Source organism: Eublepharis macularius, chromosome 5, assembly GCF_028583425.1.
Source record: "Eublepharis macularius isolate TG4126 chromosome 5, MPM_Emac_v1.0, whole genome shotgun sequence".
NCBI classification, from domain to species: domain Eukaryota; kingdom Metazoa; phylum Chordata; class Lepidosauria; order Squamata; family Eublepharidae; genus Eublepharis; species Eublepharis macularius.
Genome location: NC_072794.1, coordinates 31,062,330 through 31,078,990, shown reverse-complemented (window position 1 = coordinate 31,078,990; position 16,661 = coordinate 31,062,330). Strand labels below are relative to the sequence as shown.

The 16,661-nt window shown below is 41.2% G+C and overlaps 1 protein-coding gene across 10 annotated transcripts in view; it reads left to right on the top strand.

Moving 5' to 3' along the window:
• The window catches only part of PRRC2C (proline rich coiled-coil 2C), a 97,159-nt gene extending 81,252 nt beyond the window's left edge, over positions 1-15,907 (top strand). For 3 of the 10 annotated variants that reach the window (XM_054979394.1, XM_054979388.1, XM_054979386.1), the window contains 11 exons: positions 1,322-1,525; positions 1,908-2,020; positions 2,580-2,716; positions 3,310-3,544; positions 4,346-4,468; positions 5,549-5,761; positions 6,541-6,644; positions 7,205-7,270; positions 9,056-9,176; positions 10,140-10,376; positions 14,091-15,907. In XM_054979394.1, coding sequence (XP_054835369.1) covers positions 1,322-1,525; positions 1,908-2,020; positions 2,580-2,716; positions 3,310-3,544; positions 4,346-4,468; positions 5,549-5,761; positions 6,541-6,644; positions 7,205-7,270; positions 9,056-9,176; positions 10,140-10,376; positions 14,091-14,354 — 1,817 coding nt within the window. In that variant the 3' untranslated portion in view covers positions 14,355-15,907. The remainder of the gene's footprint in view (positions 1-1,321; positions 1,526-1,907; positions 2,021-2,579; positions 2,717-3,309; positions 3,545-4,345; positions 4,469-5,548; positions 5,762-6,540; positions 6,645-7,204; positions 7,271-9,055; positions 9,177-10,139; positions 10,377-14,090) is intronic. The other 7 variants (XM_054979390.1, XM_054979389.1, XM_054979387.1 and 4 more) reach the window with 7 other exon arrangements.
• Positions 15,908-16,661: the final 754 nt, after the last annotated feature.

Genomic DNA, 16,661 nt, shown 5'->3' with positions numbered 1-16,661 from the left:
TTGAGTTCATTCTGCTTTCTTTTCATTCCTCCGTGTGAGAGAGAGAGAGAGAGAGCAAGCTGGGGCCCGGCGCAGGCTCTGCAGAGGAGGTTAAGCTGCTTTGAGTTCATTCTGCTTTCTTTTCATGGGGGTGGGTAGGGCTGTGCATGTATGTGTGTGTGTTGCTTTTATTCTTCTGTTGACTGAAGTTGACATTGTTATGGTTCTCGCAGCTTTTGAATGCAGTTTGGTTCTGTGTTAATTAGCTATATCAGTTATGGTTATTTGTATTAGTTAAAATATCAGTTGTTGTTATTCCAGTTTTATGCTAGGAATGGATAACTGTGTCCAAGTCACAGAAGGCTTTCATCAATATTTTCATCAGCATATAGGTGTTCTTATGTCTTAATAACTGTAACTCAAATGGTTCTCCCCACCCTCAGCTGATTAACATCACTGAAATTATAGCGGACATATGGGTGTTAAGGAAGTTTTTATGAATATTGTTTGTTGGGGACATTGGAATATTTATGAGCATTTCATGATGTCACTACAGTTTAGCCATTGGTAATGTAGAGTTGGCAGGCAACAACAAAAAAAGCCATTTTAAACTAAGTATAAATCTAATGCAGCTAAAGTTGAGTATCTTCTTTTGAATTGCTCCAGTAAAGCAAAACCCTCCCTGAAAACTTGAAAATTCAGTATTCATTAGATTAGGAATTTCAGACTCTATGGAATTTTGAGAAAGAATTTTGGATTTTTTTTCTACGCTGGCAGAGGGAATCTGTTAGAATTTAGATTTGTGAGATGGGTTTTGGATTTTTAGAGGCCCGCTCCTTCTTGCATATTTTAAAATATGATTCCAAAGAAATGAAATGTTTGGGAAAGGGAATGGAAGATTTCACTTTTTGTAGAGGATACAGAAAGGGAAAAAAAACCTTTCTCATAATAGTGTAATTTTCCAAGCTTACTAACATTTATCTCGTAATGCATTGTGCTGGGTTCTGGGAAGCAGTGTCACTTCCGGGAAGCAGCATCACTTCCGGGAGTGATGGTACTTCCAGAAGTGACGTCATCACGTATTTCCGGGAGCGTGCACATGCTTTGTGCGTGCACCTGTGGTAATAGAGAGTTCCACCACCTCTTTTCCCAGAAAAAAGACCTGCTTGTGTGACCCATCATCTCACCAAGTATAGTATTTGCACCTTGGGCAAATACCTTTGGAAAAGCTATAAATAAATAAACTAGCATTTTTTCCAAATTTTACTTAATGTAAATCAAAGGTTTACTGACTTGCATGGTATTCAGTTGTAACCATCGTATTGCTGGTTGTCATTTTTAGGAGCTGGAACATACACTACCTCTTCACTGAGTACAAAAACAACCAGCACTTCTGACCCACCTAACATCTGTAAAGTGAAGCCACAGCAGCTACAGACTAGTAACTTGGCGTCTGCCAGTCACTTTTCCCAGCTGAGCTGTATGCCGTCCCTAATTGCCCAACAGCAGCAGAGTCCACAGGTCTATGTGTCCCAGTCAGCACCAGGTAAATGGGATTGGGTAGAGTATGTGTTGTACTGTTGCTGGGCTTAATCATGCTCTTTTAAAGGACACAGATAACAAAATTGAAGCTCATTGTCTCTTAAAAGCATTCCTGGGTGACTTGTCTAAATTAAGAAAACCAAACCTTCTTGTATGCATTGTTGCAGTCCATTCTTTACTATAACAGTTTATTTCAGTGTTCTAGTATTCAAAACAAATATGTTTGGCTTTTTAAAATTGATCCTAAAGAAGATATCTGTTCCAAATCCCACTGCAAGTTGGCAACATAAAAAATGGTCATCATTTAGACAAGTTAAATATACCTTCCTTTTCTGAATATAATTCAAGCACCACTTGACTGATTAACTTTGCTTTTGGTTTTTCAGCTCAAATTCCTGCTTTCTATATGGATACAAGCCATCTGTTCAACACTCAGCATGCTCGTCTAGCTCCCCCTTCGCTGGCCCAACAGCAAGGATTTCAACCAGGACTCTCACAGGTACTTTGAGATGGTTGAGTATTGATTTGCCAGTAAAGCTGTTGAAAGATACTGGGTAGCATGTTAATCTCTACATACAAATAGAAAACTTGGCTGTTGTCAGGGTTTGATTACTGTACCTATCCAGCCAAACCAGTTAGAGGTGGTTACATTGGTTGGCTTCAAGTGCAGTTTTCTTGGCAATATGTGCAAAGAGGAGGAGCACCCCACTTGTCAAGTTCCAGCTTGACCAGCTGCTAGAAGTGGGGTGCTTGTTTGAGCACCTGGTTCTTGGCAGCTCTTGGTTGGGCACAGGCACTCTGGGGATTTCCTAGCAACTGGTGACATGTACATATGGGAGGGGGACGCAGCTTACTTGCTATGTATTGAAAAGACCCAAGGTTTACTCTTCAATTGAAGGATCTGCTGAGAGGGCTGAGAAATGCCTCAATCCTGTGAGCTCCTCTCTGACTGAGTAGGCACTACTGAGTAAGATAGACCAGTGCTTGACTTGATATAAGGTAGCATCATATATTCGTATGTTTTTGTCCGGGTATTTAATTCTTTCTCTTTCTTACAGCCCACTTCAGTTCAGCAGATACCAATCCCCATATATGCACCTCTGCAAGGGCAGCATCAAGCCCAGTTGAGTTTAGGAGCAGCGCCTGCTGTTTCCCAGGCTCAAGAATTGTTTAACTCTTCATTGCAACCCTACAGGTAAGCTTTCTTTAAAAAAAAAAAAAGATAGGAAGTTCTTTGCAGATATGGTCAGACACTGAAAGAACTTCCTAATTCTTTGTCCTTTATAGCAGCGTGTGAGGTGCACATGTAGGTAGCTGTATGGGAATTGTTCTAATTTTTATTGATGCAGGAGTAGTGCTTATCATGTGTATATATAAAATTAAGCCAAAGATCTCTAACTGCTGTGCGAATTACTTTTACTTATATTGGATTATTTATTAAAAACGTGTATCTCGCACTCTCCATCCAATCAGGCTTTTGAGGCAGCTTATAAAAATCAAAATAAAAAATCAATTAAAACCTAAATAAACGTTAAAAATTAATAATATGTTCAGAGCAGCAGCCAAAAAACAAAACAAAAAACCCACCAAATCAAAATACCTGATTAAATAAGTGTTCCACAATTTTTGTAATGATGAAATTAAAAATACAAATGTGGTACTTCTCCCCCTCTGATTGCTGTGTAGCATGATAGGGGCACCTAATCTGCTTTGCCTTTTTTAGCCTAAGACATCTCTTCAGTGTTTAACAGAATCTAATGACTCATGCAGGTCTAACTTATTTTGTAGATCCCAGCAAGCATTTATGCAGAGTGGTCTGTCTCAGCCGTCACCAGTGGTTCTTTCTGGCACAGCCCTGCACAATTTCCCAGCAGTGCAGCACCAGGAGCTTGCCAAAGCGCAGTCTAGCCTTGCATTTCAGCAGCCGTCAAACACTCAGCCAATCCCTATCCTGTATGAGCATCAGCTGAGCCAGGCTTCAGGACTGGGAGGCTCTCAGCTTATTGATACACATCTGCTCCAGGTCAGAAAGAGTGCTAAGAAGTCCCAGTTTTATGCAACAAAGTCGAATGTATTGGGTTGTACTGTGTTAAAATTTTGTTCTGGGTTTTTTAAAGTGGTGGCAGTTTAATGTTAAATGTATTGGGTTGTACTGTGTTGAAATTTTGTTCTGGGTTTTTTAAAGTGGTGGCAGGTACTCACCATGTATGCTGTGTAATGCTCAGCCCCAGTAGTCGTATTACAGCTCAACCAGACAGGGAGGCCAGGTGCCTACTTGCCTCATCATGCGTGCAACATCACCAGTTTGCATGAAGTGGCCTTTTTAAGTTATTTGTAGATTTACTGTCACCCATTACTGTGTGTTTCAGGCACTATATTGTTGAACTCTAAATGAATGAGCAGCTGCTGAAGTTTGTGTGTGGACTAGAGGTGGGCATGAACTGCGAATAAAAGAAACCAAACTTCCGCAAACGGGGGCAAGTTTGTGAACCGGTTCATGGTTCATAGTTCTTGGGATTTAAATGCCCAAAGCAGCACGGAAAGGGGCGTTTAAACCCGCAGATCAGGTGCTTGTCGGGGAGATCCCCGACAAGCAGCTGATCATTTAAACAGTGGGGCTTGGCTGCCCGGCCAGGAGTCTCCAGCCAGCCAGCCAAGCCTCACCTGCAGTTTAAATGGCCACTTCCCTGCGGCTTTTCCAAATGGAAAATGTGTACGTTAAGGAGAATGATTAAATTAAAAGCCCATATATCTGTTCTGTTCTTCAAGTTAAAATAACCATGCCAGTTGGTCACCTAGACAATATCAACCTCTCTTTTCTCAGGCCAGAGCTACTCTTACCCAGGCCTCAAATTTATATTCTGGACAGGTTCAGCAACCGGGACAAACAAGCTTCTATAATACTGCACAGTCTCCCAGTGCTCTCCAGCAGGTAAACTATGGCACGGTAAATTACTTTCAGTTGCATTTATCTTATGTTTGTTGTATGTTGTGTCGTGTACTCTTGACAAGAGAATATCCTTTTGAAAGAAAAGTCATGTCATCTTATGAGGTAGTGGCTACACTGTAGACGGTAGCAACAGAAATAATTTTTTTAAAGCATCACTGTGGTTATTCTCCTAACTGGTGGTATGTTTTAATATGGGGATTCTGTTACCTCAGAATTATTTCTCAAAACATGTTATTCTCTTGACATGAGACCTGTGTCATATTTTTATCTACTCCAACTTACTATGCTCCTAGGACCCACAGTTGACAAGCAAGGCTTCCAGTGAGATGGATATATATAGTTTGCCTATATATAGCTTGTTCTTACTTTATAAAATGAGGTGTTTTCAGCCTATAGCTTTTGTGCAGGGAGCCCAAATAATCATGGGACTTGAAAAGGAATCTACTTACTACTGATGGTTGACATCTGAACATCAGCTGAAAAATGGTGCCGAGGCACGGATCCTGTTTACTGCAGCAGAAATGCTGGCAGATAGTCTCCTTAGGGGGGAGTTCTGCAGAGATCCTTGTACAACCATCAGGCAGGCTACCTATATATTACGTCTGATCTCCAGTGCAGCACTTCTGGGTTGGAATCAGACAAGTAACTGCTGAGATTGATATATTTTCCTAAAGAAAAACTATAATTAACTTGTATTCATGTTCTTTACAATTTATTGCTGTTAACAATAAATAGAGTGATGAAGGGCAAAAAAGAGTGCAAAAAGTATGCGATACTGTTTAACAGTTTTGTAGTAATAAAAGTAATGAACAAATAAATATTTACAAAAGCAAAAAAAAAAGTCAGAATCTACCCATATGTTACCAGATTTTTCTCTGCACATTCAAATTTATTTTTAATGGCTTGTTTTAAAATTGGTAACTATGATGTGTATTAATTATTTTATCATAATGTGTTTTACCTTGTGTGCCAAGTTGAGCATGTTCCTGGAGGGGCAGCACATGTTTTTTTTTAAATAAAGTAATAATAAAAGAACTTGTAGATCTAATGCATCAACTGTCTTGTATTTCTTTCCAGGTGACGGTACCTATACCAGGGTCACAACTTTCTTTGCCCAACTTTGGATCAGCAGGCCAGCCTTTAATTGCTCTCCCACAATCCATACAACCTCCACTGCAACACACGCCGCCACAGCCTCAGGCTCAAAGTCTGAGTCGGCCAGCACAAGTTGGGCAACCCTTCAGGGGGCTAATTCCAGCTGGAACTCAGCACAGCATTATAACTGGGAAGGTGTGTGTCTTAATCTTACATATAGCAACCAAACAATAGTGAATATTCATGCACATTATATGCAAAGGTACCTACAACATGGTGATTTAGTTCTAAAAAGGTATGGTCTCGATTCTAACAGTATTGACATCAGATTAGGAAAGAACAGCAGGAGGAAGAGGTGGCAGAAAGATGGAATTAGAATTCACAGTGGTAAGAGTTTATACAGTGTTGTGTTATCTCATAGCTGATACCATTCCACTTGACAGTTTTCACTTGTAGAGATGCAGGCAAAGTTTATGAACAGTCAGTTCCTAATATGAATTTACATGCTCCTAATACTTGTTTTTGTTATGATTCAGGCACCCTTACCTGACATTCTCATTTTGTAATTAACAGCAAGACATAATTCAAAGAGATGTCCTGCTTTTGAGCCCATGCCAGGTAACAAAGGCCAGGAACCATTTGCTAGTGAAAGCTTAGATCTTACTAGATTACTAATTATTTGGTCTCTGGCTGTAGACTAGAAACCATCCTTTCTTACTGGGTGCTGAAACATACCTGAATTTTTGGAAGTGTACTGTCAGTTACGGAGCATTTGCTTATGTGTTCAAATAAGTAAATGATTGTTTTATTCAGAAACTTGATTAGGTGTGATGTTTGTAGATTAGATTTCACGTCCACTGTAATAAAGAACTTATAAAGATAAGCCTTCTGAATAAATAAAGTGAGATCTTTGTGTTTAATTGTATGCTCTTTGGAGCAAACCATGGTAAAGGCATTTGTATTGTGTTCTTCAGATGTCAGAAATGGACCTGAAGGCCTTTGGAAGTGGCATTGATGTTAAACCAGGCACACCCCCAGTTACCGGAAGAAGTACCACTCCAACTTCCAGTCCCTTCAGGTACACGAACTTTTAAAAACAAGTTGGCATTGTGGGCTTGTGATGGAGCCCAATTAAAATTTACAAATATTGAGTTAAACATTAGGATGCCTTTTTGACAAGAGAAACAGTAGATAAATAACTCCGTTTTATGGGTTGCAAAGTATAATTTAAAAATTAAATCATCTGTGCAGAATATTAGCCTGGCAACCAGTCTGGCAACATGGACCAAGGGACTGTAAGGGCTACCACCCACTCTTTTGCCTACTTAAAATATCTTGGAGGCATAATTTTTTTTTAGTTTTGTGGAGGACATCCAGTTAGACGGGAATGGATTGGTTGACTCAGACATACATTTTACATCATAATCATAACCATAGCAATAGCACTGTTCTCTTTCAGAATGCTCTTAATAGGCATTCTGGCTACCTTGGCAATAAGTCAGCTCAGATTCTGTTTAGGGGGTGTTGGATGGGAAACAGTCAGCAGTTGTGGGGCTGGAGGGCTGAACTGTCTGAATTGCTGTGAATTGTCATGGGAAAGGGGACATATTTGGAAACGGAGGGCAATTTATTTTGCAGGAAATACGAAGACAGAATGGCTACGCACTTGTCCAATTCCCATTTATTTCAGCAGAGCTTGCACAGGTGTGTTTCCACAGGATTGTGATCCCAGATATGTGAGAATGGCAACAGGCAGCTTGAGTATGGTTTGAAGATTGTGTGTTGCCATTAGAAGCAGTACTGTATATGATGAAATAATCTGTATATTACTAAGAGAATGCTGCTTAAGGACAGCTTGTTTTTGATTTGCTGTATAGTTTTCCACAGAGTGACAATACTTGAGTCCTGATTGAACTCTTAATATTACCTGGTCAAGATTGTGATTGCCTTGTTGGCTGAATGAAACAATAACAGCTGAGCAAGAAGGAATAACTTACTGGAGATGATGTAATGTTTTGCTCTAATGATGGCAGACTTTGGCTATGGCCAAGTCCCTGTACAGAGGATCTAGTTAACAAAAAGACCTCCTGAGACAAAGTGAGAATGGAGGGCCTGCTTCCTTTGGAAAATGGGAGGAAAATAGTATTTTTAGTACTGTTTGGAATGCTTTTTTTATTGGAAGGCAGAAGTGGAAAGGGGCCCCACTAAAACATAGCTATTGGCCAGGATGCACAGAGCTGCTCTAGCAAGGGGCTTGCATACATCCAGCAGAATTTTATAGAATAACTTCTACCCAACTGCATACTACTTTTGAAACTCCTGTCAGCTTCACAAGCAGTTTCTCTGGGCTGGGAGCTATTTGAAGGGAAAAAAGCAAGTCTAACTCTGTACCCCCAAATCATCTAAACCACTTTATTCTTTAGTTTTGGCCATTATATTAGCAAAGCTAATGGAGCTTTGCTAAAATCTCCATACGGAGATTTTAGATCTGGGCCTCCAGCCACAGCTTGCCTAGGTCAAAGTGTTTGTGCATAGAAAAACAACTTCCTTTGTCCTAGGAAGAGGCGAGCATTTCTCCTTGAAAATAAGAGCATAACTGCTGTACAGGTTGGGACTTGACTGGCGAAAAAAAGATCAGATGTGTGAAGTAGTGAAAACCCTTGTATAGTGTTGGCCTTTTTTTTTTTTGCATCATGATGTCAAGACAGATGGTCGCCTCTGTTCCTGTTTAGCCACATGTGGCTACAAGTACTACTGTGCTGAGAAAGGAATTAAACAACTTGTGCGCTCTAAATACAAAAATCTCCCCCCAAAAGTTCAGGGTTCAGGAAACAAGCTCTCACACAGAAGTAGCTGAGCCACAAGTGCTGAAAAATGGGCTGCTACCAGGTCCACGGCACTGGAGTTGCTTGAATGGGAAGAGTGGTTTTAAAATTGATCTTGCAGTTATCTAACTTTTTCTAATTAGCATGCCTCTCTCGTTGGAATTCAAATAAAGGAATGCTTTTATATAACTGAGCATTATTTGACCAATGAATTGAACAGCTGCTTTTCTCAGTTAATTAAACTGTTGTTTGTTCATGAAGACTGACTACTACTATACATTCTCTGGCCTGTAATGTAACACTGTGTGCCTTTTGTTTACAAGCAAAATTTTGCATTCGTTTCACTTGAAGAATTGTCTCCGTGCAGGAAATCTGCATGCATACTTCCCTGAAAGCAGAAGAAATAACAGTATTGCCTGTCTTAATTGATCCATTTGAATGGGAGCAGGAAACTTAACATTGGTTTAAACAAGTATTTAGTTCATGTTGATATACAATGAACTCTTGGCAGCCCACACAGAGTAACAGCAGCTAACAACATTTACTAAGCAATACTTAGTTTTTCTTCTGGATTCAGGGAGTACATGAACACTGTAACAAAAAGAAAAAGCATCCCAAGTGTAATATCCCAAAAGTTAACCAATCGAATTGTTTTCTCTTTAAGGGCTGCTTCTACAAGTCCGAACAGTCAGTCCAATAAAATGAATACCATTGTCTACCAGAAGCAGTTTCAGTCAGCCACTGTGAGAATGACGCAGCCGTTTCCTCCTCAGTTCGCACCCCAGGTGGGCAGCAAATTGCTTTTTGCCACAAGGCCAGAGTTCTTTGTGTGTGACTGGCTGTATAGCTCAGTTTGGTTTTAAACAAAGAGCCCCCTAAGTATCATATAAACAATTAAATGCACTGTCTGTAATTATAATCTAATTCATGTAACCATGGTGAAGGTACTTTTGCTTCCAATAACATCTGCAGTTCTCAGATCAAGATTTTGGACAGGTATAAGGCAGGCAGGTGATCACTGGCTTCTCTGCACAGATCTCACTACGTTTTGAAGGGGGAGAGGGGATGAAGTGGTCGAAGGGTCCCAGTGCATTCTTTAAGACAGGTGCTTAGGACACAGTCTGCCAGGAATGCCTCCTGTGGAAGGTCCAGTGGAATGAATGGAAATTGTGCAAGAGTGCATCGGTCCTCTGGTCATTTAATTGGGCTTGAACAGAATTTCCTGGTGAATTTTGTGCCCTTTGCCAGTTACCTGAAATGCAGCTTTGAAGTAAATATTTTTTTTAGAAGTAGTGTTAAAGGGGCAAGGAATTCAGAGTGCAGTTGCTGTAAATGGGCTGAGAGGGAGAGACAAAGTATAAACTTTGAACTCAGATTGAGGTGTTGCACTTCAGATGTGCTGCTGAATTTCGTTGGAAAAGATACATCTATTTTCTACCAGTTCCTGCATCTTAACATACATTTGAGCATGCTGCCCCTTAATCTGCTCTGACCTTTTGCCTCTGCCCCCCCCCCCACACTCCAACTTTAGTCCTTAATGTGCTATGGCAATTTTTAAGCACAATCCCCACCTTGAGGATTTTTTCCCCTACAATTCTGTGAGCATGGCCCATCCTAAGACAGAATGCAGCCATGGCATTGATAATAGAGGCATGCTCCCTGCCCCCAGATAAGCCACCGTGTGATCGGGTTGGCAGTTTGCTAACAGCTAAATGTCTTTTTTGTTGTTCTTTTTTTCCACCCCTTAGATCCTCTCTCAGCCTAACCTGATCCCTCCATTGGTAAGAGCCCCACATACTAACACCTTCCCAGCACCCGTTCAGAGGCCGCCAATGGCACTGGCTAGTCAGATGCCACCTCAGATGACCACAGGCCTTATGAGCCACCCTCGTTTGCCACATGTGGCCAGGGGTCCTTGTGGATTACTCTCTGGAATCAGAGGCAATCAGGCCCAGGCTGCGATGAAGGCTGAACAAGACATAAAGGTCAGTATTTTTTGATCAGCCATGCTGTGTTAACCACAGTTCAGTCTTGACTCGCAAAGGCAAGTTGCTGTTTGTTTAAGATGCCATTGGGCCCTTCAGTTGTCCCTTCCTGCAATGGCCAAAGAGAAACAAACTAAAATCTTGCTGTTACAGACAGCAGCTTTAGTGGTAGTTTAGGAGGCCAGACCCTAACGGACTGCTAAACTTTTAGTAGTTTATTTTTTTACTTGTTTTTGGGTGCTATCCATGAAACTCTCCTTTTGTACAAACCTAGAAGTGAACGGAAATTGCACTGCAATGCTCCATGGTTCATTGCTTCCATTCTTTATGCCTCTCTAATATAATGCTCTAGGACTGCCAGCCTAAATAGTTGCTGCATTTCATGGCATAACATTGTTTGAAAAGCACTTGGAGACCCTTCTAGATGAATGAAGTTGCTGTGACATCAGAGCCTGTGTGGGGATGCCATGCGATCAAAGGAGAACTGGAACCAGGAACCCAGTTAATTGCTAGCAAGGGCAGGAAGTCCTTAATACCTTCCTTTGTATTTATTTGCAATGCATCAGACTTGTAGCGACCTGAAAAATTAGAGGGATGTAGTGGCTTGAGCATTGGACTAGGAATGGGGATACCCAGGTTCAAATTGCCACTAAGCCGTGTAACTCACTGGGTGACCTTGGGCCAGTCATGCACTCTCAGCCGAACATATCTCTTGGTGTGAGCATTAAAATAGAATAGAGAAGCATGTGCAGTACACACAACTGCTTGGAGGAAGGGTGGGATAAGAAATAGCTATTATTGGAATTTTTTGTCTTGTTTTGATATAACTAGTTGAAGTTCGCTATATTTGGACAAGTAATTATAGTGGGAATCATACTGCAAATTATTTCCGAGTCCGGTTCTTACAAGCAACTGAATAATCCCACTTCCAAGACCATTTTCTACCTGCTTCAAGGCAAGAAGCCATGCACTTGAACACATTAAGTTGCCTTAGACCCTTGGTCTGTCAAGGCTGTATTTGGCTACTCTGACTGGCAGAGGCTTTCCAAAGTCTTGAGCAGAAGTCTTTCATATTGCCAACTACACAATCCTTTTAACTGAAAATCTTGGGGCTTGAACCTGGAACTTCCTGTATGCAAAGCGATTGCTATGCTACTGAGCTGTGACCCTGCCCGCTCTTGAAAAAGCTTTTCACAGTGTATTTAGAAAGCCTTGGGACATTTTTTAAGTGTTGTAGGTGGGCTTTCTCTCCTCTTTGACTTGAAGGAAATTTGCAATAATCACCTGCAAGTTGGGTGATCTTGGCTTTTGCCATCTATGTCCACCATTTTTGTCCAATAAAAGTTTTACTATATGAAAAAATACAGCATAAAAACATGTTTCAAATTGTTGTTCATCTTGTTGTTAGTTCCAGTGGAAGTGCTTAAAAATCATGACTGGTCTAGAGTTAATCTAGCGATAGCTACTTCTTCAAATGTAGTTTTCTTCTCAGAAAAAAAAAGGTAGTCCTTGTTCTGGAAGTAAAGCTGGATTGCAGAATGGAGCAGAAGTCAAGGCTGTCTTTTGTTTATCTGAGTTTCCCAGATTGTGAAATAGATCTGATACCTCCTTCAGAGGAGCAGAATCCATATCTTTTTTAATCAATTAATTTATTCAACCATTTTTACCCATCTTCTTTACAGCACAGTGGCTAACATCATCTACAACCTAAAATACCACTAACTTTTTAAAAAAAAGATGCCAAAATCAGTAAAAAGAGGGTACGAATCAATATAGAACACCCCAAAATCAGAACACAATAATTTGACCATATTATTCTCCTGTAGAGATGGGCACGAACCGGGAAAATGGCAGTTCGTGGTTCGTCACATTTCACAAACCACAAACTTTCACAAACAGATTCATTCAGTTCGTGAAAACGTCACTGCTGGGTCAGCAGAAGGTCTGCACAGAGCCCCCCCCCCCCCCCCGGCGCCCTAGTTGCCTAGGAAACTGATTGATCGGCACCAGGCTGTCTGCAGTGATGAACCAAAATATGAACCAAACGAGCTGGGCTAAAATTTGTCATAGTTCGTGAGAATGAGCTCCCATGAACCGCTGATTCATGAACCGACCCAGTTCGTGACGAACTTTGGTTTGTAATTTGGTTTGTGCCCATCTCTAGTCTCCTGTGGTTTACATCCTCAGCCTCATAAATCTGGAAGACAGCTAGACCCCCCTGAAAACTCCAGTGTGGGAGGGAAGAGGCATCCAGATCCTCAGGTTCAGCAAGCAATTCAGCACCAAAGCAGTTTCCAAGAGCCCACAGGAACAGCACAGATGGGGAAAATCTCCTTAATCTTACTGAAGAAGATGCTGTGTGCACTCCCCAGCAAACCATCCACAGATTTGGCCCCAGGATGGGGAGAGGTTACCCTGGAAAAAGGTGTAGCCCTAATAGAAAACATACGAACCTCCTGAAAAGAAGGAAGTGCTAACTGGTGACACTGTGCCAGCCTTCAATGGCAACTTGGGCATGTATCTGGAGAGACTAGTCTTCAAATATATGGGTCCAAAGCTGGTGAAGAGCCATTTAAACAGTTTTTTATAGGTAGAGCTAAAGGGCCTTTAGAGTGTGTGATTTGTGCAGAGTTCTTTTGGATTTTTAAACTATACAACATCAGTGGTGCCATTGCTCATGAGAGACAGGGACCTGAGTAGAACCTGGCTTGCCATTCAGGGTAACAGTTGCAACTAGGCCGTGGCCTCAGTAGGCCCTGAGAGCCTTTTCTGAATAATACCTGAGGTTGCTACTGCTTCCCAGAGAGACTCCTCAGTGGTGCAGGCCCACTTCAGGGCATCATGGTCCCAACTACATAAACCTTTTTAAAGCTCCCAAGCAGAGATGCTTTAGCATCCATGCTAGGAGGAAAACTTGTAGAAACTCACTGTGATGACTTTACCACTCTTAGAGCTAATTTTAAGGCGACACTTCTCTGTTCACTCACTTGGGAGTAAGTCCGATGGGATGGCTCTTGAGTTAATTGCATAGATAGATCTCAGAGTGATTAAGAAAAAATTTAGATGTGGCTTATCCAAAGCCTCTAGGCCCATAAGAGAATATGAGAGAGGCTTTCCTCTTAACAAAGTGAATAGTATTGTAACAATTTTCTTGTTTGTAATTCCGGTCATTTCTGTCCTGTTGAATCAGAAGGCATCAATATTTAAATTAGAACCTGTCCAAGTACTTCCAGAGGGATTCCTTAACAATAGATAATGCATATGATTCACAACGTCATCCAAAGGCCACATTTAGGCTTGGGAGAGAACTTTCTCAAAGTCTGTTCTGTGTCTGAGGAAGGGCAGGTGTCACCTTCTGCATTGTGCAGTTTGACTCTGTTGCTCAAGTCACTTGGAGCTGCTTGCTATGTGAGCAGCACTTCTCTGCTATGTTACATTGTGAGGTTCAATGTGCTTGGGAGATGGGTGGTAGCGGTTTGGGGATGGAAGGATTTTTGGTGCATCTAAAACAAGAAGAATTCAGATCACCAAGCATTGCAGAGAATCACTGTTCTCCCCTTGAAGTAGTTTCATGTGCTATTGGAGACCTTAGGTACGTAAGTCTCTTGATCATGAGACTATCTTAAAGCTTGAACACACAGAATAAGTAGCATTATTTCTGGCCTGTGTTCTGTTAAGCACCTTTTTTGTTGTTGTTGTTGTTTTCTTGTCAAGGCAAAGCAGAGAGCAGAAGTCCTTCAGTCTACACAGAGATTCTTCTCAGAACAGCAGCAGACCAAGCCAGCTGGAAGCAAAATACAAAAAGTGGGAGACAATGGGAGTAAAGCCTCTGAAGCAATGGCTGATTCCTCTCCTGGAGCATGTCAGGACAAAGTGGAGGAAAAGCCAAATCCCACATCTACGACAACAGCCCCCAAGCCTGTTAGAACTGGACCAATCAAACCTCAGGCCATCAAGACGGAAGAGACAAAATCATAAAATACTGTGTCTGTCTGCCAATATGGGGGGAGTAAAATAGCAGCACAAACCTGTAGCCCAAAGGGCAAGGCAAGTCCCTTCAAGGATCTGAGTGGCATAAAGGAACGTAGACACTAAATTAGCCTTGGCTACCGGGTAAGGCTCTAAAGATCTGGGGAATCCTTGGGGCTTGCAGCTCCCATGCCACCACTGCATGAGTGTCACCTGTCTGAACCAGGCCCCCCTCCCTCACCCTCCAAGGACACACGATAAGAAATAAGGCTGCTGGGACATGGTAAATTCTCTCCCAGGTTGTTTGCTGCTGTTTCCATTTGAGAAGCCATTTGGCAAAAGAAGCAGGTTGAAGAAGGCCATGCTGGAGAGAAGGGAAGGGGATACTTGCTTTATGTTTTTTGGTGTCCTCAGATGAGGCTGATCCTTAATAATGACCTGACAGATTTCAGTGCAGTTGGTAAGTCCCGACAGCAGCTTTATCATCTCCTTCCTCCCCCTGCCTTTACACACACGCGCGCGCACACACACAAAAACACTCCCCCACTTCATTCTGTAAATGTTCTATGTCAGATTTCCCTTAAATGGCAGGGTATGGCTGCTGCTATGGTTTGATATGGTGCTGAATTTAACTGAAAAAAGGAAAAAAAACTAAACAGCTCCCATGTTACTCTAATACCAAAAGCACCCTTTAGGAGGCATAAAACTCTTGGTGTTGCCAGTCACATTGAGCTGTGGCTCAGTAGTATGGGGGGAGGGGTGGGTTAAGAAGCCCTTAGCCTTCAAACGGTTCTCAGCTTATGTCTGTATAGCATCAAGCACTTGACCTTGTGCCACCAGGGAGCATCTTCTCTAAATGTGGCACATTCTTATATCAGAGCTGTATCGCACCTCCTTCCTGCTCACTGTGTGCTGGGAAATAGAATCAAGTCAAATAATGCCTTTTTAAATTGTATCTTCTAGTATTATAGCTGTAGGAGAGAGTACTCTATGATAACTTCTGTGAATGTAAAATATCCTGTACCTGCTTATGATATATGTAGTTGTGACCGTGCTATAGCAGAGCTGTTTTAATGATGTTACTCTAGACTTTTTTCAGGCGGTTGATTGGGAAGCTAGTAAGAGAGCACCAGGTACCACACCAGTAATAGAATTGGCTGTTTTTCTCTGAGAATTTACTTTTCTTTCCCTCCCCATTTTTTTTTTTTTTTTGGAACAAAGTGAACTAAAAGTCTAATGTGTATAATTTTGTTCAGATGATGGCAAAAGCTGGAAAAGTCTGTTGCTGCTATTGATGCCTAGTGAAATGCTATTGGTTATCTTTTTATATAAATATTATAATTTGATTTTTTTGAAAACTTAGCTGTGACGTCAGCTTTGGGGGGACAAAAAGATATCCACTTGTACTGTGAGTTGGCATTGTACAGAAATTAACAGCCATATTGGTCTAGAAATGTTTAAACTTTTTTTTTCCATTTGTACAGGGGTAACGCACTGTATTAAATATGTAAGGTCTTATTTACAATGGGTTTGATTACAGAAACTAATAAAATATTCTCTAAATAAAATGCCTGAGTGTGTTGTGATCATGCAAGTTCCAGCCTGTTGATCGTATTGAATTTTAATGTGTAATCCGCCTTGAGTTTCAGTGAGAGAAAGCAAACTATAAATAACGTTAAAAATAAATAAAAGAAATCCCATTGCAACTAAAGACACTCTCATCTGCCAAGAATTCTGATCTTGACATACTCAATTGAGAAGCATTAGCCCTGGAGAACTGCCTGTGAGTGGTGTGGATTGTTGGGAAAATTGTGTAGGATTTTGTAAGGAACAAATAAGTGGAGGAACGATTGGTGATAGAGCACATGATTTGGATGCAGAAGATTCCGTTACTAATTTCCTTACTTGACATGGTCCGGAAGAGCATCTGTTTGAATAGTATTGATGAAAGCATCAGGGATACACTCCCACCTTTTTTCCCCCCAGAGTCATTCATTCACCACGGCAACCGCCACAACATCAGGGCCAAGATTGGTCTGGAAGTACATAATACCTTTTATCAAAACCAACCAAAATAATAGAGCGGCAACAACTTTTCATTAGGCTGGATGTTTAAAAAGTAACAAAAGATGGCAGGGAGAGAGAAATCTTTCAGCCTATGATCTTTAAAATTTCTTTGTTGGTCTCATGCTGACTTCAATGGGCAGAGGGTGTTATCTGCTATCAGGCATGCTGGGAATAAGAAGCAAAAAAAAATGGAAACCATCCCACTGAAAACGAACAAATATTTGATCACAAATGTGTGTCTGGTAAAGC